The 24,416-nt window shown below is 51.5% G+C and overlaps 1 protein-coding gene across 5 annotated transcripts in view; it reads left to right on the top strand.

Moving 5' to 3' along the window:
* The window catches only part of FLOT2 (flotillin 2), a 32,353-nt gene extending 9,760 nt beyond the window's left edge, over nucleotides 1–22,593 (top strand). For 2 of the 5 annotated variants that reach the window (XM_065418561.1, XM_065418564.1), the window contains exons 2-11: nucleotides 90–171; nucleotides 6,718–6,808; nucleotides 14,736–14,859; nucleotides 15,243–15,361; nucleotides 15,884–15,997; nucleotides 16,108–16,227; nucleotides 17,662–17,876; nucleotides 18,097–18,280; nucleotides 18,642–18,791; nucleotides 19,252–22,593. In XM_065418561.1, the coding sequence (XP_065274633.1) occupies nucleotides 90–171; nucleotides 6,718–6,808; nucleotides 14,736–14,859; nucleotides 15,243–15,361; nucleotides 15,884–15,997; nucleotides 16,108–16,227; nucleotides 17,662–17,876; nucleotides 18,097–18,280; nucleotides 18,642–18,791; nucleotides 19,252–19,290 (1,238 nt within the window). In that variant the 3' untranslated portion in view covers nucleotides 19,291–22,593. Of the gene's footprint in view, nucleotides 1–89; nucleotides 172–4,483; nucleotides 4,575–6,717; nucleotides 6,809–14,735; nucleotides 14,860–15,242; nucleotides 15,362–15,883; nucleotides 15,998–16,107; nucleotides 16,228–17,661; nucleotides 17,877–18,096; nucleotides 18,281–18,641; nucleotides 18,792–19,251 lie in introns of those variants that run through there. The other 3 variants (XM_065418565.1, XM_065418562.1, XM_065418563.1) reach the window with 3 other exon arrangements.
* Nucleotides 22,594–24,416: the final 1,823 nt, after the last annotated feature.

The following is a 24,416-nucleotide window of genomic DNA, read 5'->3' as shown; positions in this document are numbered from 1 at the left end:
GGAAGCAGGTTTTTATTTGTAGCTTGCCTAGGGGAGCTGGATCTGGGTGTGTAACTATAACCTACTTGTGCTTTCTGCTTGTGCTGCAGGTGGCTGCTGTGGCTCTGATCTAAAGCAGTATGTGTTCGGAGGCTGGGCCTGGGCTTGGTGGTGCATTTCTGACACACAAAGGTAAGGAGACCTCTCTCCTCTTGCTTGTGTCTTTTGGGTAGGTAAACCTTCAGGCTGCCAGCAGTACCTTTAGGAACATAGAATTGGCCAAACAAGCTCAAACCATTGGTCCCCGTCAAGCCCAGTACCCTGCCTCCAGCCATGACCAATATGTGGTGTTTCAAAGGAAAGCTCCACCACCCCCTACGATGCCTCTAAACAGTTGTGCAGTGTTGTAGTAGATGAAGTGATGGGAAGGAGCTGAAGATCCTTTTTGGCCCTTGAGGAATGTCCTGAAGCATGAGATCTAATTACAGTCATTTAATGATGGCCTTTTAGGGCTGCTAACACCTGCACAGCCCTCTAAATCCAGCTGTGGGATTCAGCCTCCGACCATCCTGCAGCTGGTCTTTGTGATACTTCAGGAAATATTTCCTGCTGTTTCAAATGTACCATCTAGTAATGTCGTCCTATTCAAAATAGGTGTTGGGGGCTTGTTCCTTCACCCTCGCACTTCCCTGGTCCTTCTCGCATGAACAGAGAGCAACAATACCCAAAGTCCAAAGGTGCAAACCATTCGATGTTTATTGGGGTGAACTTCCAGCAAGCATGATTCCAGTTTCCTTCCTCAGTGTCCCCCTTCCCAGCTCTGATACCACAGAGCCTTGCCTGTGTTCCTGTTCCCATTTCCCCCCCTTAGCAAAACATGATTCCAATTCCCCCACCCCTGTTCCCATTCCCCCTTGCTTCCTGATTCACTGCAGACTATATAGTAAAACTTGAGTTCTGCTTAGCTATAGCTTAACCGGTCATTTTACTGAAATTTAACTAACCAATCCTGACACATTGTAACATGGTTATTTAACCAATTATATTCCACCACCTTAATTGGTTTACACCCCACTAAAATTATACAGCAGACAGAAACAATTACAGAACCAGACAGAGATTATACAGACAAACAATAGGGAAGTGAAGACTACAGTGATAGAACAATACAAAAATGAGGATTTAACATCCCAGCTATTGATAAGTGAGTTCTTGCCAGACAGGATGCTATCAAACTAAGTTTCCTTTTCCATCTTCTAGGCTCTTCCCTTTCTCTGGAGGTGATAGGAATACAATCCTGTCCTGATATTCCTAACAGCCCAATAGCACCTTATTTCAATGTGACTAGTTTGGAATGTGAGGATGTGACCATACACTTTAAGCAGCTGGCCTCTGCTAAGAACCAGGCCTCAGACTGTTACAGTAAGAGAAGGCCCTTACACAGACAGACAGTGATTTTTTTATTCTTTCTTTTATACCTCTGTAACTAGCTAAGTGATAAGAATACACCTAAATTCTTAAAGTATAGGCCTTTACAGACAGGCCTGAATATCTCTATCCTAACACTAGGACCCACATAACCTGGTAGTCTCAGGACAATCTGGCTCTGGCTGCGTTCTCTGTGAGGATTATTTGCGCAGAGATGCCCAGAAACCATGGCGAATGATAGAGAGAGTCTACTTTCAGCTGAAATATTCTTCAGGCAGATATTGTGTGTCTGCTTGCCTCCCTCTTAACATTTATTTTATTTTTTCCAGATACCTCAAAATCAAACCAAATTGAGGGGCCGTGTCTATGTTTAATGTTACTGAATTTATTTTTCTTTCCACATTGCTAAAATCAGTCAGTTTGGGGGAACTCCAGACCTTTCAGTTGCTATTCCCCTTGCTGAGAGGCGAAATGCAGTGACAGGGACACAGCTGCTGCTTTGCTAAGAGGTTGTAATAGAGGCGCTCTGTAGTGGGGGCTGGGTTTCCTTTGTGGCCAGTTTGGTTGGTCTATCAGTAAGTGTAGAAGCTCTGTTGACAGAGCTGTATGTCTGACTGTTCTCGCCAAGCCCGTCGTCTTGAGAAGGGTGCTGGTGATTTGCCGGTGGCACTGAACATACAGGGGGAGGGATGGAGTGAGGAGCAATTTCCGTCTCCTCTTACTCAAGTCTATTTTCCTAAAGGTATGCAGCCCTGTGTAGTTTCAAAAACTAACCGTTACTTTGGGATTGGGCCCAAATTTCTGTTTAAAACCAAGGGATTTCCTTTCTCTCCCCATTCCCAGCCATGCGTTTTGCTTGCTGTTTATTATTGCTTCAGTCTTTGAACTAACATGCTGTGATAGTGCTGCTGTTGTCCTAATGTCACTGCTTAGTCTGCAGGTCCATGGGAATGTCACAATAAGTAACAGTCGTAACACCCAACTGACCTGTGTGGGGTTCCTTCACACTTATAAGAATTAATAGGGAAAAGGAGAAAGACGAGACTTTTTGGTTTTGCAATAAGAGTGAAGGCCAAATGGTTCTAGTTAACCTGCGCTGGCTGGCCGGCCTCCTCACTTGTTCTCTCGTTCGATGTTTTGCCACTGTTAGATGTAGTTAGCATGTTGCTGTCCTTACTGTGCACCTCCAGCGTAATAGAAATGACACATTGTCTTAGCTGTCCGCTTCGGGATACCCACTGGCTCAGGTCGCTTGTGGGCACAGCAAGCACTCATCTGATGCTGTTTGCAAATGATTCACACCACCTGTACAGGACTGTCTTGTGGTGGCTGCCACACTAGGTTGTTACAGTGCCAGGGCACTATAGCACTCCGACTGCATGTGAAGGCTGTCCACTAATGCTTGCCGTCTTAACAGACTTTCTAGTAGCACTCGGGTCAGTTGGGAGAGTGAAGAAAAGCCCAGCTCTGGTGTGCAGCACGGGAGAACTGATGCTTTTGGTACGGTGTGTTTTCAGTGGTGTCAGGCTTTTCCCCAACACCACTTCAGAAGTCTGACACCACGTGAGCGTTGAGAGGAGTTACCCTTTGAACAGATGGCTCCTGTCCTGTGTGTTTAAATGGTTCCCTTTTTGAGTTTCTTGAGAAACCCCAAAGAGAGGCTCTGACACATCATTTGCAGAAGGAATGAACTTATTCAAGGGGCCTGAGGATTTGTCTAAAGAGTTAAAATGTGGGGTGGGCTCGAGAGCAGGGAGAGATTGTAATTTAGTAAATGTTTGTACACTAGTTAGTACAATGGGGCCGTTAGGTGTTGCCACGATATAAATGTTAATCTTTTACTTAAAAAAAGTCTGGGTTACCAGGTCGTTCGTTACACGAGGTGCATAGGCTGGGCTATGTCAACACTGCACTTTCATCAGTAAAATCTTTGTCAGTCAAGGATTTGAAAAAAACACACCCCTGCCCGATGAACAGTGCTCCCGCCAACAAAGCTACCGCCCCTCGTTGGGGGTGGTTTTATTTTGTTGGCAGGAGAGCTCTCTCCTGGCGACAGAGCGGCTACACTGCGTACCTTACAGCTGTGCAATGTAGACGTAGCTTTAATTACACACATTCTGGAGAGCTCAGAGGCACCTTACCAGGCATGCCAAGTCCTGAGTGGAGGATCTGATTCTTCTTCCAAGAGCCGATGACCTCCTGAGTAACTCTAAGCACAGTGTAAGTAATGAAGCTTCCTGCATTCACATTTGCCTGAGGAAATGAGACTTTCCTTCTCTTGAACTAGAAAATCTCCACAGGAGGACCAGTCAGAAGGTAAAGCCAGAACAGCTGCAGTTATTGCACAGTTGTCGGAGTGAAGCCCTGGTGGTTCTGAACTGGGAAAATGGAGTAATAATTAGTGCTGGTCAGAAAACAGAATGTCCATCCCATAGAAAATTTTGAGGTTTCATAAAACATTTCATCCCGATTCAGGACAAAAATTAACAGCCTTGGAAATATTCTGTGGACAGAAATTCTGACATTTCAAATGTGGAGGCCTGGAATGGAATGTTCCAGCACATTGGCGGCAGGCCTGGCAGGCAGAAAATGAAACTGACAAGAGCCTTCCAGGTGGGGACTGTCACTTCATGTTCCCAGTGGGAAATTGATTTTTTTTTTGGCAAAATTGAAAATTCCCTGAAAAAAATTGATTTTGCAAAAAGGGCACTGACAGAAAATTCCTAAACAGCTGTAGCAGCAATGTCCAGGTGGCAGGAAGCTTTTGTTTTGCAGAATATCTAAATACATGGTTCACAGCCAGAATTACAGATCAAACCATATTGCATTTATACAATCTAAATAAAGCTACTAGGCAGTGGCAACTCCCACTCCCCCAGGCAGAGAGAGACTGGGGTTTGTCTAATGGAAATCTGCGCAGCTGTGTTAGGGACTCAGGAGTGGGCAGCGGGAGACGTGGAAAGTGATAGGGGAAAATGAAAACCTGAAAGTCCCGTCTGTCCTTTGCGTTGTGTCTATTATTCTCTGGTAACTGCTTTGTGTATTTGCTGTCCTACCCTTATTTATCGCTGCTCAGACTGTCTTTGGAGGTTATGACCATCCTCTGTCGCTGTGAGAATATTGAGACGTCGGAGGGGGTCCCACTGTACGTAACAGGGGTTGCACAGGTAATAACCCACCAGCTTCCTAACATTGTGTCTAACCTTCTTCTCTCCCTTCCATTTTGTGCAACAGCAGCAGCAGGATAACAGAAACACTAACTTTTCCTCTAGTGGGACAACAACTAGATCTCAACACCCTCCTCTTTGCCCCCTTCTCTGGTGTTTGCCTTCTGGTGCACTCCATAGCTCTGTAGGTAATGTAGAGAGATGCTACTGACGTATTCCAAATTCAGGGCCAGGATGGCTCCTTTCAATAATGCTGCAGACATTCCCTCTTTCCTTTGGGGACACTGTCCTCGTCGTGTGCCATGGGAGAACACAAGAGCATCCAATAATTGAAAACCAAACTAAGTTCAGGCTTATTTGAGATGGGAGGGGCAAATTGTGATGTAGGGTTTTTGTTGTTCAATTTAAAGCCTGTGTGTGGAAAATTCCGAATGTGACTGGCTCATTGACTTGTTCCCAAACTTGTGCTGTGAGATTAAACCAAGTCCTTCTATTTCCCACATGGCGGTAACGCCCATCTTGAATGTTGTTGTGTTTTAAAAGCACGGTATGGAAAGAGTCCATCTTATTTTGCTTCACATTTGACTGATGTTTGTACGGCGCCCAAAGCATCGATGTAGGTGCTTATTATTTATCAGTGTGAGTTTCCTTCCACTGGGCTGAATCTTGGTCTGCTCCAAGAGCTCACGTACGCTACAGCAGAATTGAGGACTCATTACCATATTTGTTCTAGTTCATAGCGTAGATAGGACAATTAAGTGTTCCCTAACACAACTCCAGCCCTGTACTAACTGTTAAATATAGTCATAGCTATAAACTCACGTGGCAGTGATACCCAGCTGTATGCACTGTACAGCAGGATCTGTGTAATCGGCCTGCATGCCAGTTTAATTAGGGTGATTGCAGAGCGCAGACTCACTGCAGTACATTTGAATGACTTCACAGAATGGTCAAGTGGCCTATTCAGTGGATACTGCTGCCTACTCATATCTCATGCCTGTGAACTGATGTTCGCTGACATAAACCCTCTGACCTGTGCCTCTTTGATTTGATTCAGAGCTGGTTTGTCGTGGCTGCTAGCCAAGTCATACTTACTCTCCTATAACTGGTTCAAAATTCCAATCCCTTGTATTCTATGTATCTAAATAGGGGTCTGGGGCACGCATGCAGCTCTGTGGTTCTGTCTAACTCCTGACAGGCAGCATCCTCTGTTCTTCCAATCCCTGACCCTCACCCTCCTACACACACAGCTCTGCCAATGTACTTTGGTCCTAACTAGCAAGGAATGAAGAGGAAAAAGGATCAGATTGATACAACCAAATAGCTTAAAGTTCCTGTTTGGCTGATACTGAAGAGTAGTCGTGGCCCTAGAGGGCCCAGGCTCTCCATTTCCATAAGCTTTGGGTCCCTGAGGAAATAGGAGACTGGTTGGATGCCTGGAGCTGCCCTGAAGCAACAACCTACATGTGGATTAGAATTACCAAACTCACACACCCAAAGTGGGGCGGCGCTCAGTCCTGGGTTTCATATCCTGATTGCCGGGACATTAGCTATTTCAAAAATCAACTCCTGGCCTGGACAGTGAGACTGGGAAGGATGACTACAGGCCAGGATGTCTTCAAAATGTACTTGTGACTCTTCTCCTAGAGTACTTCTTGATGAATGTCTGAGCCTATGGGGTCTGCACAGGTCTTGTGGTATCTGTGTCGCTACTCCAGTTAGAGAGATGAAATCTGGCTGGGCGTTCTCAATCTGATACTGTATTTTTAAAACTAGTGACACTGACCAAGCAGATCATATGCTGCCTTTTTATTGGGCAATTTGTAATATCCAAACTTTCAGATAGAGGGGCCTTTGTGAGTTAGCCTATAACCTGCTAGTGAGCTCAATAAAAGGGAAGGGGTCACATTATCTTGTTCAGTCTGGCTTCCAGGCCTCTCTCTGTTTAGAAAATGTCTAAGCGTTATTTGAAAATCTTACTTCCTTGGCTGAAATGACCTCTCTAATTATGAACCGAGTCACTGGACAGCATCCTTTACATTACCTGTAAGGAGTGTGGCAGGTAGCCTGGGGCAGGAGGTAGAGGGGAAAAGCTGACAGTGTGTTACCTGGAAACGTGCAAATGTTCTACGTTTTTTGGCAGGATTTCCCTAGAGATAATGACGTTACAGCCCAGGTGCGAGGACGTAGAGACGGCGGAGGGGGTAGCTTTAACTGTCACAGGTGTGGCACAGGTACAGTAACTCCAAACATCATTTCAGGAATGCATGCCTCTAACCTACCTCCTCATTTTTTCCTCTTAGAAGGGTGCTGTAGTCCAGGAACAGAGGTTATCTGCTCTGAAATGAATTCTTGTATGACAATAACACTGTCCCTGTTGTCAGTTCATACGACAGCATGTCCATGGAGTGAGGGAGGGATGTGACTTCTCCCACCCTCCACAAAATCATTGCTTCTTTTCCAATGTTCGGTCTCATTCATTCATGCAGCATATGAGGTGTGTATTGGTGACATGACCTACTTCTAAAAACTGTAACATACCATGGTGCCCCTTGAGCTTGATCTATCATTTCCCAGAACTGAACCATTTTGTTCTGAAATCACATCAATCCTGTTGCTTTGCATTAATATTAATAGGCATTTGTAGAGCATCATAATTCTACATGATGATTTAGAGTTTAAAGAAAGACTTAGTCCCTGCATATGTGTGTAGTGTTCTTTAAAAAGAAAAACACAAGTCTCTTATGCTTGAATTGAATTCAGATTGTGCCAGAAGGCTCACTACAATGCTATTGAATTGTATACTCCTATTTTTCATAAGTTTAAAAATCAGCCAAGAAATTGACTTGGGGTTTATTTCTGGCATGCAAGGTCTGCTTCCTGGAGAGTGTTTGCGGAGGGAAATGTCAAGTTTTGGTATTGAGTTCTGCCAATTCAGGTAGCAAGATGCCTCTTAAGAGAAAAAATAAAAAAATAAAAATGGCTGCTTGCAGCTCAGCACAGCCAGTCTTTCAGTTGGACATAAACTTAGACAAAGTGGTTCATGCAAAAATGGTTTTCAAAGAGCATTTAACTGCAGATTTGTACATGGTTCTTTGTGTAAACAGTGTGTGTATACAGTCACATCACGGTGAAAGGAAAAGGATACGTCTCTTTTTCTGTATCATGAACAATTAGTCTGAGGAGTTTTACTTTGTGTTTTTGGTCACGTCAGTGTGTTGTGGCCGGGTGTCAAAAAGCCAGATGTTCACGCTGCTAACAAGGGACAACATCATCTACTTGTTTCACACCTGTTGGGAATGGGGACTTGAGTGAATTTCACTTCCATTTCCTAGAAATGTAAGTAGCAAATGGCCTTAAACCCGTGAAAGTCTGTCAGTCTACTGCCTTGTTCTAAAGTGGTGGTGCAGAACGTCGTCTTTATAACAAACATCAGCACACTGGCATTCCTGGACTGTCATGCGCAGCAGAATGGTTGTATGCATGCCTCAGTCATCAAAAGAGAACCTATATCCACACTGATGCTTCAGGGAGAATAGTCATGTGGTTAGAACATGGGACTGGGGATCAGCAGATCTCTTCCAGGCTTTCTGTATGACTTTTGGCAAGTCATTTAACCACTATATGGCTCTCTCTCTAAAATTGGAACAGTACTGACCTACCTTTCAGGGGGCAGCAAATTAATTCATTAATGTCTGTAAAACTCTTTGAGAACTTCAGATGGAAGGTGCTAGCACAAGGCAAACGGCTGTTGTTGGTTCTTATATTTCAGTCTTAGCAGATCATTCATTTCCACTTGACTGCTAACCTGTTCACATAACCACAGAATTTCCTGCATATTGGGCTAAAGTGAGGACCAAATGCAGGTAGCTGTGCACGTCACATTGTGGCTTCATCTATCCAAAGACACTCTTCTGTTTTCATAACCACTGTCTAAGTAGCCCACCCTCACTCTGATCTAATTCTGCAGCATTCTTTCCTAGGAAATCCTGCTTGCCAGTGGCTTTACTGTGGCAATAGTATAATGGAGAGCTGACTATGATACCAACTGATTGAGCGTTTGCTATGGCACAGGCTGCTGAATGTCTCATTTTAAAATCCAATGCAGAGCTCACTTGATTTATTTGGTATCCTCTTGTAGCGGGGTGGCTACCGCGCTCCTGCCTGAGGGGTTTAAAACAGCCCTGGCAGAGGGCTGGGGCAAAGGGAAAAGCTACTGGGCTGACTGGGGAAGAGGCCACAGCTGGGATGCCCCAATCAGGCCCCAGCTGGCCTGTATAAGAGAGGCTCGGAGCCAGGAGCCCAAAGAGTCTCTCTCTGCCTTCAGAGAGAGAAGGGTCTGGCTGCAGGGAGCTAGACAGGGTACCTGAGTGGAGCAGGGCTGGGGAAAGGCTGAGGAGCTCCAGCCTGGATAGCCCCAGGCTGCGGCCTGGTAATAGGCCAAGGGGTACTGGGGGTTGCAGAGGGCAGCCCAGGGCTAGGCCAAGGCAGCAGGTCCAAACCCAACCTTGCCAATGATGAATGGCCTATACTGCAGTCTGCCCCAGAGAGTGGGGGCTAGTTGGTGACTGGCAGTGGCCTTATCCTGAGGTGAGGTGGGGTTAGTGGGTGGGGGTTCCCCTGGGAGGGGAGACCTAGCATGTGGGTATTGCCAGGGGGCAGCACCCAGAGCAAGGGGCACCGGGGTCCTGGGAGGGACACGGGGGCCAGAGAAGAGGAAAGGCGGATCACCGGCCTGCAGAGGGCGCTCCAGAGGCTGGTGAGCTAATTCCCTGGACGACCAGCAGGAGGCGCCGCAGGGGTGAGTTCGGACCTCTTACACCTCCCATAGCACTCATTGCTCTTTGCTGCCAAAACCAGGAGCCCCAGTAAAAAATGTGTTGCTACCCTCCGGATCAAGAATTAATTTTAAGGGTTTTTAACTGTTGGGGTATAATTATAAAGGACTCCTCAGGTCACATGTAGCTCCTGTGGGTTTTAAGCATGGGGTGCGGAGACCTACAAAATAAGACAGATATTCCCATAACTTTATGAAGTTCCAATAGAAAGGCTTTTAAAGTAAATCAGCTTTTTTCCTTTGTGTTGCATCATTCCACTGTGGTATTGTACTAGTGCATGAAGATAGAAAATGACACTGACAAGAAACTAAAGTGGAACTGACTAGTTTGTTTGCCTTCTCCAAACTAAGGCATGCAGAAAGCAAACAAAGGATCTTACTAGGGAAAAGTTTGATTCTTTGTTTTGATGCTCTAAAGTGTTTGTAACATAAATAAGGACACTTCAAAATGCATGTCACTGGGCAGTGACCCTTTACCACTTGGTAGCACATCACTTTCTGTGTCAGTGGGGTGCTTTGGGACACATGGGGATTGTGCCTTGGGTGTTGTAGGATTGCGCTGTACCTTTACACTGAACCATGCGGCTGGCTGGCTTGTGCCTATGCTCATTTAATGCCAGTTTGACCTGGGGGTGGCAATATTGATCCGCTAAAATGGGACTCTTTTTGCAGAGGCACTTTGACTTCACACCCGCTGAAAATTCCTTTAATTGTTTGAATGGTATTTGAAAAAAATCACATGCTGTGGCTGTTCCCTGTGTGACAGACTGGGGGTATGTGGGGGTCAAATCGTACACTCCCATTTTGTTTTATGAATGGCATTTTGACTGTAAACTTCCTGTCACTTATGTATTGTGAGCTCCATCCAAGACGTGTTGGAAAAACCAGTCTGGTCCTGACAAGGGCACCGTGCTTTGCTAGGGGGTGGGACACCTCCTAGAGGATCCTCAGCTCTAAATGGTGGTTCTGTACAGAAACAGGTTTGCTGCCAGGAGGACTCACTACACAGCAACCTCAACGGGCGGGCGTCTGGGACAGCTGCAGTTTCTCCACTTGACCAGTCAAGAGGAGAGACTTTAGTTAAGGAGGGGGTTCTGTGAGCTCAGAGGCCTTGTGACCGTTGCAGTCAAAAGACAAGGCCAAGCTGGCAGGAAGAGGTGCCTGGCCTAAGGATGCTAACACCAAAGCCAGGACGCACAGGAGTGGTGAGATTGCACTGGGGGGCTGCGTTCGGGAGCCCTCTGTAAATCTGTAACCCTCGTGCTTTTTAAGAATAAACTGTTAGTGGTTAAAGAGATTCTTTGGTTAAGCTGGTGTTCCTTGCTTTACTGCCACGTCATCCCTGAAACCAGAGCTCCCACAGTCAGGTCTAAGCAGCTGGGGGCTGAGGCACTGGTTCCAGGGTCAAGGCAGCTGGACTGCAGGGTCCCGCTACCCAAGAGGGGGGGTCAGATATGGTGTCTACACCTGAGACCCAGAGCTAAGAGCAGTGCCCAATCGCTGTCCAGATCCAGGGGCTTAGCAGCTGACTCGAGGGCACTGAAACGGCTCTCTGTTAGGAAAGGGGAGCTCGTGGAAGACACACAGTGGAAGTTAATCTTTGATTCGTGCTGTGCATTCTGCTGCTGAGTCTGTCAAATTGTTTGTGGTATTTGAAAGAGTCCTTGTCTGAACCCCAGGCTGAATATGCGAAGACAGCTGACTTGTGCAAGGGTTCTGCGTCGTCGTGTGGCCCCATAAATGGCCCTTGCAACCCCCTCTTGTGTAAAAACCCCAAATTGCTCTCTCGGAAATACAGGCAATCTCACCGCTGGAATGCTGCCTGCAGGTCTGGTCACTCCATCTCAAAAAGGATGTATTAGAATTGGAAAAGGTACAGAGAAGAGCAACAGAAATTATTAGGGGGATGGAACAGCTTCTGTATGAGGAGATTAAAAAGACTTGGACTCTTCAATTTAGAAAAGAGATAACCAGGGGGAGGATGATAGAGTCTGCACAGTCATTAATGATGTGGAGAAAGTAAATTAGGAATTGTTGTTTTACCCCTTCATGTAACAGAAGAACCCAGGTTCACCCAATGAAATTAATAGGTGGTGGGTGTAAAACAAACACAAGGAAGTACTTCTTCACACAATCACAGTCACCCAGTGGAACTTGTTGCCAGGGGATGTTGTGAAGGCCAAAAGTATAACTGGGTTCAAAAAAAGAATTGGATCAAGTCCTAGAGGCCAGGTCCATCAATGGCTGTTAGCCAAGATGGTCAGAGACACCAACCCAGGCTCCGGGTGCCACTAAACCTCCGATTGCCAGAAGTGGGACTGGACAACAAAGGCTGGATCACTCGATAATTGCCTTGTCGTGTTCATTCCCTCTGAAGCATCTAGCACCGGCCACTGATGGAAGACAGGATACTGGTCTAGATGGACCATTGGCCATATTGGGTTGGACCATTCTCATATTCTTATGACTCCAAGATCACTTTCTTGAGTGGTATCAGCTAATTGAGACCCCATCATTTTGTACGTGCAGTTGGGATTGTTTTCCAACGTGCATTACTTTTCACTTCTGAACATTGAATTTCATCTGCCGTTTTCTTGCCCAGTCGCCCAGTGTAGTGAGATCCCTTTGTAACTCTTCACCATCAGCTTTGGACTTAACTATCCTGAGTAATTTAGAACTGTCTGCAAACTTTGCCACCTCCCTGCTTACCCCCTTTTCCAGATCATTTATGATTAGATGTGAGGGTCATTTCCTCTCCCAGCACTGGGCCTGTCCCCTCTGCCTGGGCAGCGTGCTGAAGCACTGAATATTGCTCCCCTAGGTGGTAGGGTGAGACATCTAGGGAAACACCTCCGAGAACTTCTGCCGCTGCACCCCGGAAGTGCTTCATGCAGCGCTCTGAAATTGTTTGAGGACTCTGAGTCAGAATCTCAGCCAGCGGTAGCTGAGTCCGTCCTCTTCGCAGTGCTGTGAATGTGGCAGCGCTGCTGAGAGACATGGCCCAGCGGGGTTTTGTTTCTCGTCAAGGAATGAGGCCCTCCACCACAAGATGCCCATTCAAGGAGCCCCGAGCAACTTGCCAGCTGCTCTAGAGTCACCTCTAAGTAGCATGAGAAGGTGCAAATGGCACAAGCTGTCCTCTGTGAGTGGCAGCCTGTGATGCGTCGTCCCGGGGCTGCAAGGCACCTTGCTGCCACCTGCCCTTGGCGTGAGGAAGCCTTGTCTGTGTGGTTGTGGATCAGCTCCTTGGCTCCACCAGCCAGGCCTCGCTCTCGATGCAGGTTAGCAGTAGGCACCCACCGTCCCCGGAGTGCCCGGAGAGGGAGCGCCCAGCCCCTGATCCACTGAACACTGAGTCCCTACTCCCAAAGGAACAGTACACACCACTTACTAGTGTTCGCCCGGGATCACCGCTCCCCTTGACACATAGCACATAGTGAACACAGCACATTTATTATGGAAGGGCAGAGATTCAAATGATAGAAAGTAATTACACTGGAAACAAATGGTTACATATACAGCTGAATCATAACCGGCTTGCTAGTGTGTAAAGGTAACTCACAAGGCATTCCCCTGTCTCCTACAGGACCGCTTGCTCCACATCCTTTTCCCAGCGTTTTCAGCCACGATGGCCAAGATTACCCCCCCCACACACACACTTCATAAAATCAAAGTCACTGGCAACTTGTCTTCACTGCCTGAAGGATGGCATAACGTCTCTCTGCACCCCCCAGATACCTCTGAGCTTCACCTGAAAACAGTGTCTCCTCCCCCCCTGCATTTACCTCTTCCTGTTGTTTTCCTTCTGAAATCTCCGCAAGCTCTTCATTAACATTTGACTCAGTGTGCGAATAACTCTCTGATGTAAGACACACAGTGGTCCCCTGGGAGAGATGGCTCCCCCACGGGTCTGGAGAAGCCTGTTTCCAGGCACACTGCCTTTAACTAGCAGGCCTAGAGAACGTCATTCTTAGAATATCACATAACTCCTCAGTCTTTTTCCTACCTCCATCTCAGTGATTTTTGTGAGCATTTGACACAGGCTTTCAGTAGAGACCTTACCCAACATTCTTTCAGTGACACCCCCCCCCGCCCCCCCGGGGATCCCTATACCGCTGGATACCCCCGTGCCCTTTGCTAGCTGGCCTCAGGAGATCCCTGGGGCACACAACCCATGGAAACTTCAGGTCCCAGCAGTGGGCTCTCAGATTAAGATGGAGCATTGCATGTTGGGATCTATATTTTCCATGGGCTGCAGCTCTGTGTTAACAAAAAGCAGCCACATGCTAGATGACTAGAACTCCCCGGCCACAGGCTGTTAGCACCGAGTGGCAGCAGCTGCAGCGTGTGCCCAGGGTCTCCACTGGCTAACGTACTCCGTAGGGTTTGGATTTAAACGAGGTTTATCTTAAGGGAACATGTCCCATACCAAGAGAACCATCTTTGATGAGCCCGGCGGGAATGTGAATCTTTGATGATCTTAATGGAGAGGCTGTTGGGAGTTGAAAGTTGAGTTGTGTGTTACTGGAGAGAGAACCGTTCCCAGCTTTGCAAGAGAGCTACTGACCTGACCAATGACCTTGTCACGATAATTGGGGCATCTTGGGTCAAACTTCCTGCGGTGGGCAGGGCAGAGCCCAGCAGGCTCCGTGTCTGACGCCCGCCCCGGCTGCTGTTTCTCGTTAGGAACGTTACGTGGAACTTTGATTTCCAAGTGCTCCTGGGACAAGTCCGGGTTGTTCTCGTTCTCTGGCATTCCTGTTTGTGGACGGGCTAGCTCTAGCGAAGGATGAGCGAGAAGCAGGAAGGTAATGAAATGGGATTGTACATTGCTCCTTGGGTATACCCCTTCCCCATGTGTTTTGGTATCTGCATGGTAATTGTGGCCTTGGTCAGGTCACCTCTGCAATATTTGTTACCTGTTCAGTTTGATTGGGTACAGTCGGTGTGCGCCCTGGACCAGCTTCTGGCATTGGCCAGTGGAGTCACCTACTATCGCTGGCACTGACATGGAGGTAACTGCAGTGATCCACCTGCAGAGGTCAACTGTAGTCATGGGTTTGGAGAGGTCTGTGTCTCGGCTCTCCATCACTGCTCGCTCTGCAGCAGCCTTTCCTTAGCAGCAGGGACTGCCAGTGCTCATTCAGTTGTGTCTCCTGCAGTCTTGCTGTTGGTGTTCATGAAATAGCCAGGTCCCTTGGAGTGCTTGTAGCTTGGAAGGACCTGACAGTCTGGTGGCAGTGCTGCTTCTACTGCTGTTGCTGGGTGCCTGTCTTCCTCTAGACTGACCTTTATCTCACTGTGTTTTTTTCTCCTGCCTCCAGGTGAAAATAATGACCGAGAGAGAGCTTCTGGCTGTGGCCTGTGAGCAGTTCTTGGGGAAGAACGTCCAAGACATTAAGAACGTGGTCCTTCAAACGCTGGAGGGGCATCTGCGATCCATCCTAGGTGTGGTGCAACCAGCGCTGCCACTGATGTCACAGTAGCCAGTGCCTTGAATGGCGTTTCCCCTCTGTCTGTACAGCTCTCAGTGGCTGCTGCCCTCTGGGTACTCGAGAAACAAGCTAGTACAGCTGCTCTTCGTAGTCGGAGTGTCTGGCATCTTCCTCCTCATGTGAAGGTGTGAAATTGAGATGTAGGCAGGCCTGGCAAAGCCTGGGCAAACGGTTGTGCCGTCACGTCCAAACCTGACCCCGCTTCTCCCAGCTCTTGAAACAGCCGGGAGATAAATGGGGCATGTTGTTCTCGGGTACCTCCCGAGCTTACCTCCCGCCTGTTGTGCTTTTCCCATTGTCCGTGCAATAGCGCTTTGGCTTTGTTTCCTTTTCCAGGCACCCTGACAGTGGAGCAGATCTATCAGGACCGGGATCAGTTTGCCAAACTGGTGCGGGAGGTGGCAGCTCCAGATGTGGGCCGCATGGGCATCGAGATCCTGAGCTTTACCATCAAGGTACAGCCGGGCAAAGGGAACCCCACAGCTGGACGAGGGGAACCCACTGGGCCAATCGGCAATGCTAATGGGGCAGTAACCTATCGGTCCTGACTTCTTTGAGGCTGACTGATTTGGAAAGGTCTCTGTGGGATTTACAGTCTGCCTGTGCCCTGCTGGAGTTTCCATAACAGCAGCTACAGGCTGGTATAAAATATGGACCATACATACAGTTCTCTGTATGCAAAGAGCTGGAATTCAGCGCCCCGTCAGGGCCAGCTGTAAACGTCGTGTGCTGCCAACTGCACCACTAAAGAGTCACAAGGGGGTTGCACAGAGAGCTTCTCTATCCTCCTCTGTGTGGTAACCTTCCCCCTTTGGCACCTCTCTAGTTCTCAGGCAGGCTGGCAAGGCAGGTTTGCATATCCTGGAGCGAAGCGGCTGCTGTGTTATCGGGAGCACTAGGCGCTCTGGGAAGGAGGGGTGGGCTCCGGGATGGAATGACTTGTGCTGGATGATTTTGAAGTCTCTGCCTCTGTCTAGGATGTGTACGATAAGGTGGAATATCTGAGCTCTCTGGGGAAGACTCAGACAGCCGTTGTTCAGAGAGATGCCGACATTGGCGTGGCAGAGGCTGAGCGAGACGCTGGCATTCGGGTACGTTCAGCAGCACTCCCCCAAAGCGAGTGTTGTCCCTCAGCTGCTTACCAAGGCTGCTGACGTCCTCGTGTGCCTAACTGAGTGTGTGGTGTGATCCCTTCCTGCAGGAGTCGGAGTGCAAGAGGGAAATGCTGGACATCAAGTTCATGTCAGACACTAAAACGGCCGATTCCAAACGGGCCTTTGAGATGCAGAAAGCCGCCTTCAGCCAGGAGATTAACATTAAGGTGAGAGAGTCTGCTTCCCCCGGCTGGACTTCTGACCTGGAGATCAGTAGCAGGGGTTCTTCCCGGCTGCCCTTCTCCGGGGTCTGTGGTTAGTCGTCTTCTCTCCCTTTTTACACTGATATATGCTGAAGAAGTCGCTTGTCAACCAGATTTGTAGACTCTACATTCCAGGTTAGTTGCAGTACTGGCAAATCCTTTGAGTAAGAAACTAGGTTCCCCGGGCCTGGCAGCTCTGCAGATGTGATGGATGCTTAGGGCTGTGTGTACTGCCTCAGAAGGGAGGAAGAGAAATGCTAAGAGCACCTGAACTGGCAGGTTCGTTAGGCACAAGGTGCAAGAAGAGGTGGGGTCAGTTTCCCAGTTGGACAAGTGCTGCCTTAGCATGAGGTTTCCCAAGTGGGTCCAACTGGAGCATGATGAGGCACTGGCCCTGATGTGTCCAGGTGCTTCAGAGTCCACCACTAGCTCCTGGAGGGGGGGGACAAGGGGCTGGCACATGGGGACAGTCTGCTGTGGAGAGAATGTGGGCAAAGCTGGGCAGTTGCTGGCCCAGCACAGTTTTGAGTGCTCCTCACAGCACGTTCCTCCCCTCCCGTATCAGGGGCTAGCTAGGACTGGTGGAGAGCAGAGTGGACAGATCACGGGCTCCTCCAAGCCCTGCCACATCCCTACCTCGCTGCGACTCCAGCTCCCGTCAGATTCCCGTCCGAGAGGAAGAGAGCAGTTACTGCTTCTCTGCAGGCTCTTGCGCTTGGGCACTATCGCCCTCTCAGGCCGAGGCCACTCACTCTTGAGACGTTCCCAGGCCATCCCGTCTCCTCGCCGCCAAGGTCCTTCTGTTTCCGTTGTTGGTGACGGCCAGCAGTGTCAGTGTGTTACTGGGTCAGCGGCCAGGCTTTTGTGTTCAGTCGGTGTTAAGGGTGGGCACGAAGAGCCTTTATGGCTGGAAATCCCAAAGTGACTTTGTGGTCTCAGTTGCAATGGTGAGGGAAGAACAATGCTGCTGCTCTCCTCAGAGCCAGGTTCAGAGCTCCTGCTTCCACTACAGATGCAGACATGGCAAACTCCTAAAATAGCCCAGGGAGCTGCAGTCCTTCCCCACACTGGGGGAAAGTGAGGGCAGCAGCTGCTGCAAGGGGAAACTGTCACCTCTAGAGTTTGCTAACTGGGTGAGGGAGGGAGGTTCGGAGCAAGTCTGGAATCAGGGGACATTGGAGAACAGGGAGCACTGTGCTCCAGCCATCCATTAATCACTGCTGCTGGGGCAGTCGCTTGAGCTCTGGATTTGTCTAGAGCAAGATAGCCAGCGTCCGAGGAGGGGTTCCCCTTCCTCGTGCCTCTGCGGTCTCAGCTAGGCTTGGGCAGACAGAGCGAACAGCTTTGTAGGCTAAGCCATTGGAGTCCAGGCTGTGCTCTGTCCCGCTCTGTGTACAGACTGCCGAGGCCCAGCTGGCCTACGAGCTGCAGGGTGCCCGGGAGCAGCAGAAGATCCGCCAGGAGGAGATCGAGATCGAGGTGGTGCAGCGCAGGAAGCAGATTGACGTTGAGGAGAAAGAGATCATCCGGATGGACAAGGAGCTGACCGCCACCATCAAGCGTCCGGCAGAGGCCGAGGCGCACCGCATGCAGCAGATCGCCGAGGGCGAGAAGTGAGTGGCCGAGCGGGTACAGGTGCCCAGACTCGGCTGGCAGCATGCTAAGAGCCTGAGTCGCACGGCTGAGTTGAGCTGAGCCCTGCATCGGGAGCCATGGGGGTCCCAGCATGCTGAGCCGGCCCGGGGGCTCTCGTGGGCCCCGCTGTCCACAGCAGCGCATTGCTAAGGAGCGGGGCTCTGGGCTCTTTCCAAGCAGGGGCTGTTTCCTTTCCAGGGTGAAGCAGGTTCTCATTGCGCAGGCCGAAGCAGAGAAGATCCGCAAGATTGGCGAGGCAGAGGCCTCTGTCATCGAAGCCATCGGGAAAGCAGACGCAGAGAAAATGAAGCTGAAGGCAGAGGCTTACCAGCAGTACGGCGACGCGGCCAAGATGGCTCTGGTGCTGGATGCTCTGCCCCAGGTGAGAGGCTCAAGGCTTCCAGCGGCTTTTTGCCACTCGGTGCCGGTCGCTGAGCCAGTCGCTCTGCAGGGTGGGGGTTGTGGGAAAGGGCAGTGAAAGGTTAATGGAGCATTGGCTCTGCTGCACCTGTGAATCGCACACAGCACCGTGCCGGCGCCTGGTGGCTAAGTCCTGGGCCAGATGGGGTGCTCAGAGCCTTCCTGCCAGTCAGGCACCGAGGGGGACATGCATGCAGGTGCCCTTTTATGCCTGAACCTTTTCGAAGTCTGGCCAGCAAGTCTGCAAGCAGCCCCCTCCTGGCCTCCTGCTGGAGATGAAGGTCCCTGGTTCATTCTGGTCTCCTTCCCCTGCGCTTCCACAGATCGCTGCCAAGGTGGCCGCTCCGCTGGCTAAAGTGGACGAGATTGTTATTCTTAGCGGGGACAATAACAAGGTGACGTCCGAGCTGAGCCGTCTGCTGGCTGAGATCCCTGCGTCTGTGCATGCCCTCACTGGCGTCGATCTGTCCAAGGTGAGCTGGGACCAGCGGGGCCGTCACATGGGGAGCTGAGGCCTCTTCCCACTTCAGGGGACCTGCCCTTAGCTCTCTTTGTGGTTTGTTCCATATCTGCAGCACCGGTTAGAAACCCCTTTGATCCTACCCCTCCCCATGCCCTTTGCATGTTGTCAGACTGAGGAAGCTCTGACCATCCTTGCTGGGGGGTCACCATGCAGAGTTGGTGGCCCTACGCTCCTGGCCAAGTCATGGCTGCAGGTCCTGGAAGGGAAGGAGGGAGATCCCTTCCCATGATATGCTGGGGGGACAGGGAGGGGGCTTTCAGTGCACCCTCCACGTCTCAAAGCTCAAACACATGTCCTTGATGTCTTCCCCTCTCCCTGCAGAGTCTCAGCCCGAGAGCCTGGTGCTGGCTCCCTCGCCTTCTGTGTCCCACTGCCACACTCCTAACAGCTTCTCTCTCCCCATCCTGCAGATCCCCCTGATCCAGAAAGCCACGGGAGCCCAGGCATGAGGCTGGCCAGTCCAAAGCTAGTGAAGACAACCCCCTGTTATGCACTCTTACATCAACTGCCTTTAACACTTGGGAAATCCTTTTATATCAAAGACAATTGGAAGTTCATTTTTAAGCTCTGGTGCCTTATTTTGTAGGACCAGAATGATGCATGTTAAATTGGTCTTTTTTTCTTAACGGGAATTTATTTTGTAAGTTTAATTGTGTGTTGTATTAGTCTGGAGTGTCGATTTGAATCCTCGGTTATAATTGGCAGCTTGTCTGGTCTTGCAATCTTGGTGCCTTGAAGTTCTCTGTCCTCTGTTTGGAGCTCAGGGGCAGAGAGGCCGAGAGGGGTGAGCTGGAAGCCCGGGGGCTCAGGGAGCATCCACTGGGGCAGTGAGGAGCGTAGATGGAGGGGCTTGCAAACTTCTTCCTTAGGGCAGAAGCCTGTTTCTGCAGCGCTCCCAGTGCTTGGAGCTGCTGGAAGAGAACCCTGAGCAGGACGTCCTCTTGTCTGCCCGAGTTACAAATGTGATCTAGCGAGTCCCACGTCCTTGCACTCACAACTGCTTTTTTGGTCACCCGCTGGCTGGCCTCCCCTGTACACTACCCCCAGGGCACGCAGAGTATAGCAAGACTGCACTGAGCCAAGCCCCAGGACCACGCTGAATTCTGAAGGGCCCAGTCTAGGCTGGGGGTTGAGAGAGGAGCCCACCCTCCGACGACTTAGCCAATGCATGAGTCCTGTCAGCCTGCCGAGATCTGCCCAGCCTGTTGCCATGCCATGCTGCAGCCCGGGGGCCACGGTTCCTCTACTGCTTGATTCAGTCTCAGAATGTAGCTGCTGAGGGGGCTACAGTGACGTTCCCTCGGCAGATCTCCGCTCAGGGCCTGCCAGAGCCCTGGGGCCAAGTTCGGGATGAGCACTGCCCTGGGAGCGCCCCTTTCTCTCCTGGCTGTTGGCTGCGGCGCACAGTGGCGTGGCTAGTACAGGTGCTCTGGAGACAGGCTCTCTGGGGTGTGTCCAGCAGCTGCCTGCCCCAGTGAGGAAACTGCTTGCAGCCCCACCAGATTGAGTCTGTCAGTCAGCAGCATGAAGCCAGCCTCCTGTCCCAGGTGCGTTGCAGACCCGGCCCTGACACTGGGAGAAGAAACTGCTCCTGGGGAAGCCAGCTGCCGTTATGGAAGGGCCACGGGAGTCATGGCTCTGTTGGCTCCCTTTTGTACACACAGCCTCCCAACGGCTTCTCTCGGCAGCGTTACCAGCCCTGCTAGTGCTCGGCCAGCAAGGCCCAGCCCAGGCAGTGTAGCCTCTTGGCTTCCTTCGTCTGGGCCGCTGCGGTGCAGCCTGCAGAGGCGTTGGGTTGCGGAATGCTTGATCTGGCTGGAGCTGTGCATGCTGAGGCTGGGGAGTAGCCAGGGTGCCAGTGTCCCCCTGCCCCTGACAGTGCAGTTGTTAAAATGCCAAGCTGCTCTCCGTTAGTGCGCCCACTGGTGGCGGTGCAACAGGGACTGGCAGCGTGGCACAGCCAGGGAGCCCAAGGAGGGATCTGGGTGTGGTGTAATCCCTCGCCCAGGTGGGGGGTCCCGGGGCTGTAATCCAAATGCCGCCTGATTGTTGTTTGTTTAATTTTTTTGAACACGTGGCCCAGAGTCCTAACTCCATCTCCCGCGCTCTCCCTGCCACTCCCCCCAGTGTGAGGTGCCACCCGCGTCCATAGCTGTTGTCATCCTGGGCTGTGTAGCAATGTGAAATGAGGCTGTGTAGCAGCCTTTCCTGTCCCTCGGTGTGACTGATCCCGCTGCTGTAGGTGCCAAGCTGTGCCAGCGGGCACTCTGCTGCTGCCAAAGTATCTTCTCCTGCCAGTGGTAGCCAAGGCTTTCCTCTTTGTGTCTGTTGCGGTGCCCTCTCCTCTTCCCCTGGCGGTTTGTCCAGCTCAGGGTGGGCACAGTGGTGTGTGGGTCGATCCCCCAGCAGGAGGGCCTCACGCCAGGGCTCCCGGTACTGTTTGACCTACCTCGGGCTTGTCTTGGTTGTTTTACAGACTGCTTTCTGCGCTCAAGGGGGGTGCAGTAGTGCCCAGTGCGTATTGAGTGCTGTGTGAAATCCCTCCAGGGCCCTGCTGGAACCCAGGGGCAGGGCTGAGGCCAGAGCCTGTGCGGGACAGTGTGCTGGGCTGAGCACCAAGTGTTTGTGGTTGCAGTGAGTGTTCACTCGCTGGTCGGTTATAGGGACCATCACAAGGAAGCTTCACAGGCCCGGGGGGGGGGGGGGGTGGATTAAACCAAGAGGGAAGCTATGCCTGGCAGTAGGCCTTGAAAATGCTCTGACGTCCAGTCTCTCACTTTACCGGGTTAGCAAGGACACGGGCACCGTGGCCGGCGGGCAAAGGTGCCAAGCCCATCAGCATAACAATAAAGCTGCCGTTGGTGGTGAACTGGGGGGCCCAAGACCTAATGCCCACAGGGCCGGTGCCCGTTCTCCCCCTGCCCTCAGTCCTCACCCACAGCCCCCGGCTGTTCTGCTCCTAGGGCCTGCAGTGTGAATCCTACGCTGAAGTACAGTGCCTGGTTTTGGGACAGCCCCTGGCACATGGGCACCAGTTTCTTTCCTTGCCAAAGTCAGACTCCCCAGGTCTGCAGAGGAGAAAGTCTGCTGCTCCCTGCACCCTGTTACATTTCTTCCTCCTCCTGCTCCAGCTGTCTTGTACGTCCTGTGGAAGGCCCTCCCTGCAGAGCAAACCTGGTGCTTTGATGGCGAATGTGCCCTGGTTTCCCACCACCTGTTTCCTTCCTCAACACTGCTCTGGCTGTGGGGCGGCTGGTGAAAACCTGTCCGAGCTGTGTGTGCTCTGGCAGGCTGCTCCCCACCTCCCCGCAGCTGGGAGGGCGCCTCCCTCTTTGGGAGCTGAGCGGGGAGTTCCAGGATGTGATGGGAGTGTAATGTAGAGCTGAAACTGGGTCTGGCAGGATTTCGGAGGGGAAACACGCCGAGTGAAGGAATCTCTGGCCTCCTGGGGCTTCTCTCAGGGCTGACACTAGCTCTGCGTCCAGCGGGGAGGAGGAGCTGGCTGGACAACAGGAGGGGAAGGGATGGTTTTATCTGCTGGCTTGCACATAGGCCCCAGACACACTACTCTGTATATCTGGAACTAGCTTATTGCAGTGGGAGGCCAGGAGCTGACTGTTCTGTAAAGGCTGTTCATATCTGCATGTAAATTGTGCATGACCGTGCGGCACAGCTGTGCATGCCATCGTTCTGCTGACATGTTACATACTGTATAATAAAGAGGCAGCATGACCATGCTGCACTGGCTGTTAGTCGTGTCCTGCTCTGACTCCTTCCTTCTCTGTCGCAGGGCAGGTTCGACTCCCCTCAGTGCCCCCAGCAGGTGGAGGGCAGGGTCTGCTTGTCCTGTGCCTCCCACTGAGCCCCACAGCCGCTGCTGGAGGCAGCTGGAGGAGCAGGCAGACACAGGCAGGTTGCAGGGGCTGACCTGGCAGGCAGCATTCAAAGGGCCAGCCTTGCCCTGAGAACTGCCCTCAGCCCAAGTCTGCTCTGGGACCCACAACTCTGCAGCTGGGCCGGGACTCTCCCGGTCTCTCTCTTATCAGGCCCAGGTGGGCAGCCATAGGCTTCTTGCCAAGCTCGCCTGTGTTTCCTGCAGGGTAGCGCTGCCTGTGCCAAGCTGGGATCCCAGTCTCGTACCAGCTGCTGGTAGATGGCAGGAGGAAGCCACTGTGGATGGTGCATCACTGCACCAAAGGGGCCCCCGCTCGCATTTCACCTCCAAGGTGACCACCTTGGCCAGCGTTGCAGAGAGTCCATGGCAGAGAGGAGGAGAATCCTGACGCCCTTGGGCCTGGTCCCTGCGCTGACCACTCAGCCATACTGCCCTCCGTGTCCAAGTGGATTTACCAGACTCCTGCCAACAAGCTCATCTTCCCTAGGTGAGTCAGGCAGCGGAGTCTGAGTCCAAGGGTAGCATCCCACAGCTCCAGCTACTCCAGGCTGGCGGTGCTGCCTGCCCTTAGCCAGGACTGCTGCTGCCCAAAGGGTAGTTAGTCCCTGCCCCAGGCAGCGCTGCCCGAGCTCTGAAACCAGCCCGAGGCTGAAATGGGGCAGTGTCTGGGGAGGGGCCAGTGCCTGCAGCTGCCAGAGGGCAGTAACAGCAGGGACGTTGGCACGCTCTGGCCTCTCCTGGGGAACGTGGCTGTTCTGGGCTCTCAGTGCCTAGCCCGCGGCACATGGAAACTGGGTCCGGCCCACGCTGCTGTCTGCATCAGCACAGCCTGGCCACAGCACGTGCTGGGATCTGCCGGCTGACGTTGAGGGTAGCTGCCACCTGTTCCATGCTGACCAATTCGATGCAAACAGGCATCCAGCTGCAGTGTCCCAGCCACCTACCATCTGTCTGCCCTGAGCCTCAGTCACATTAGCCCTTCCCAGGAACACAAGCTCAGCCCCTCTAGAAACCGGGCTTAAAGCGAGTCCCTGTCGCTGTACGTGGGACTGGGGCAGCAGCGCTTGTTGTTCGCTTACACTTCCTGCTCAAGCTGTGGCATCTGCAGGCCCTGGGCCCCGCAGTGCCCGGCAATCAAATCTAAAACCGGTAAGTGTGTTTCTGGTTTTCCATCCCTGCCCATTGTAGCTACTGCTCTGCCCCTCAGGCAGTGGGTCCTGGCTGGCTCTGCCTGCCCCGCTCCCCAACACACCTGCCCCTACAGCTCACCATGGACGCTTGGCTTGGCTAGGGCATCCCAATCCTGCTAGCCTGGTAGTAATGCCTGTGAAGGAGACGGAGCAGGGCAGGCTGGGTCATCCTTCCCCGGAACATGGCAGGCCTGGGGTCAGGGTTGAGAGGTTTGGGAGTGAGAGGAAGGGCCCAGGCTGGGATAGCGGGGGCTGTAGGCTGGGAGCAAGGGGCACTGGCAGAGCTGCGTGTGGGGATATCAGTCTTCTTACAAAACCTCTATGAGGCTTAGGAGGTAAGGACAAAACTTGGCTGCTGCTTGGAAGCCGAGCCATCTGTTGAGCAAAGATCCGTGTGTCTGGCAGCTCCCTGAACGAGGGACCCTGTACAGACAAACAGCTGAACAGTGTGCGTCTGTCTGACGCCTGTGAAGCTGCAGATAGTGCAGGG

The sequence above is a fragment of the Emys orbicularis genome, chromosome 17 (genome assembly GCF_028017835.1).
Source record: "Emys orbicularis isolate rEmyOrb1 chromosome 17, rEmyOrb1.hap1, whole genome shotgun sequence".
Classification (NCBI taxonomy): domain Eukaryota; kingdom Metazoa; phylum Chordata; order Testudines; family Emydidae; genus Emys; species Emys orbicularis.
Note: the sequence above shows the minus strand (reverse complement) of the source record. Positions and strands in the feature narration are given on the sequence as shown.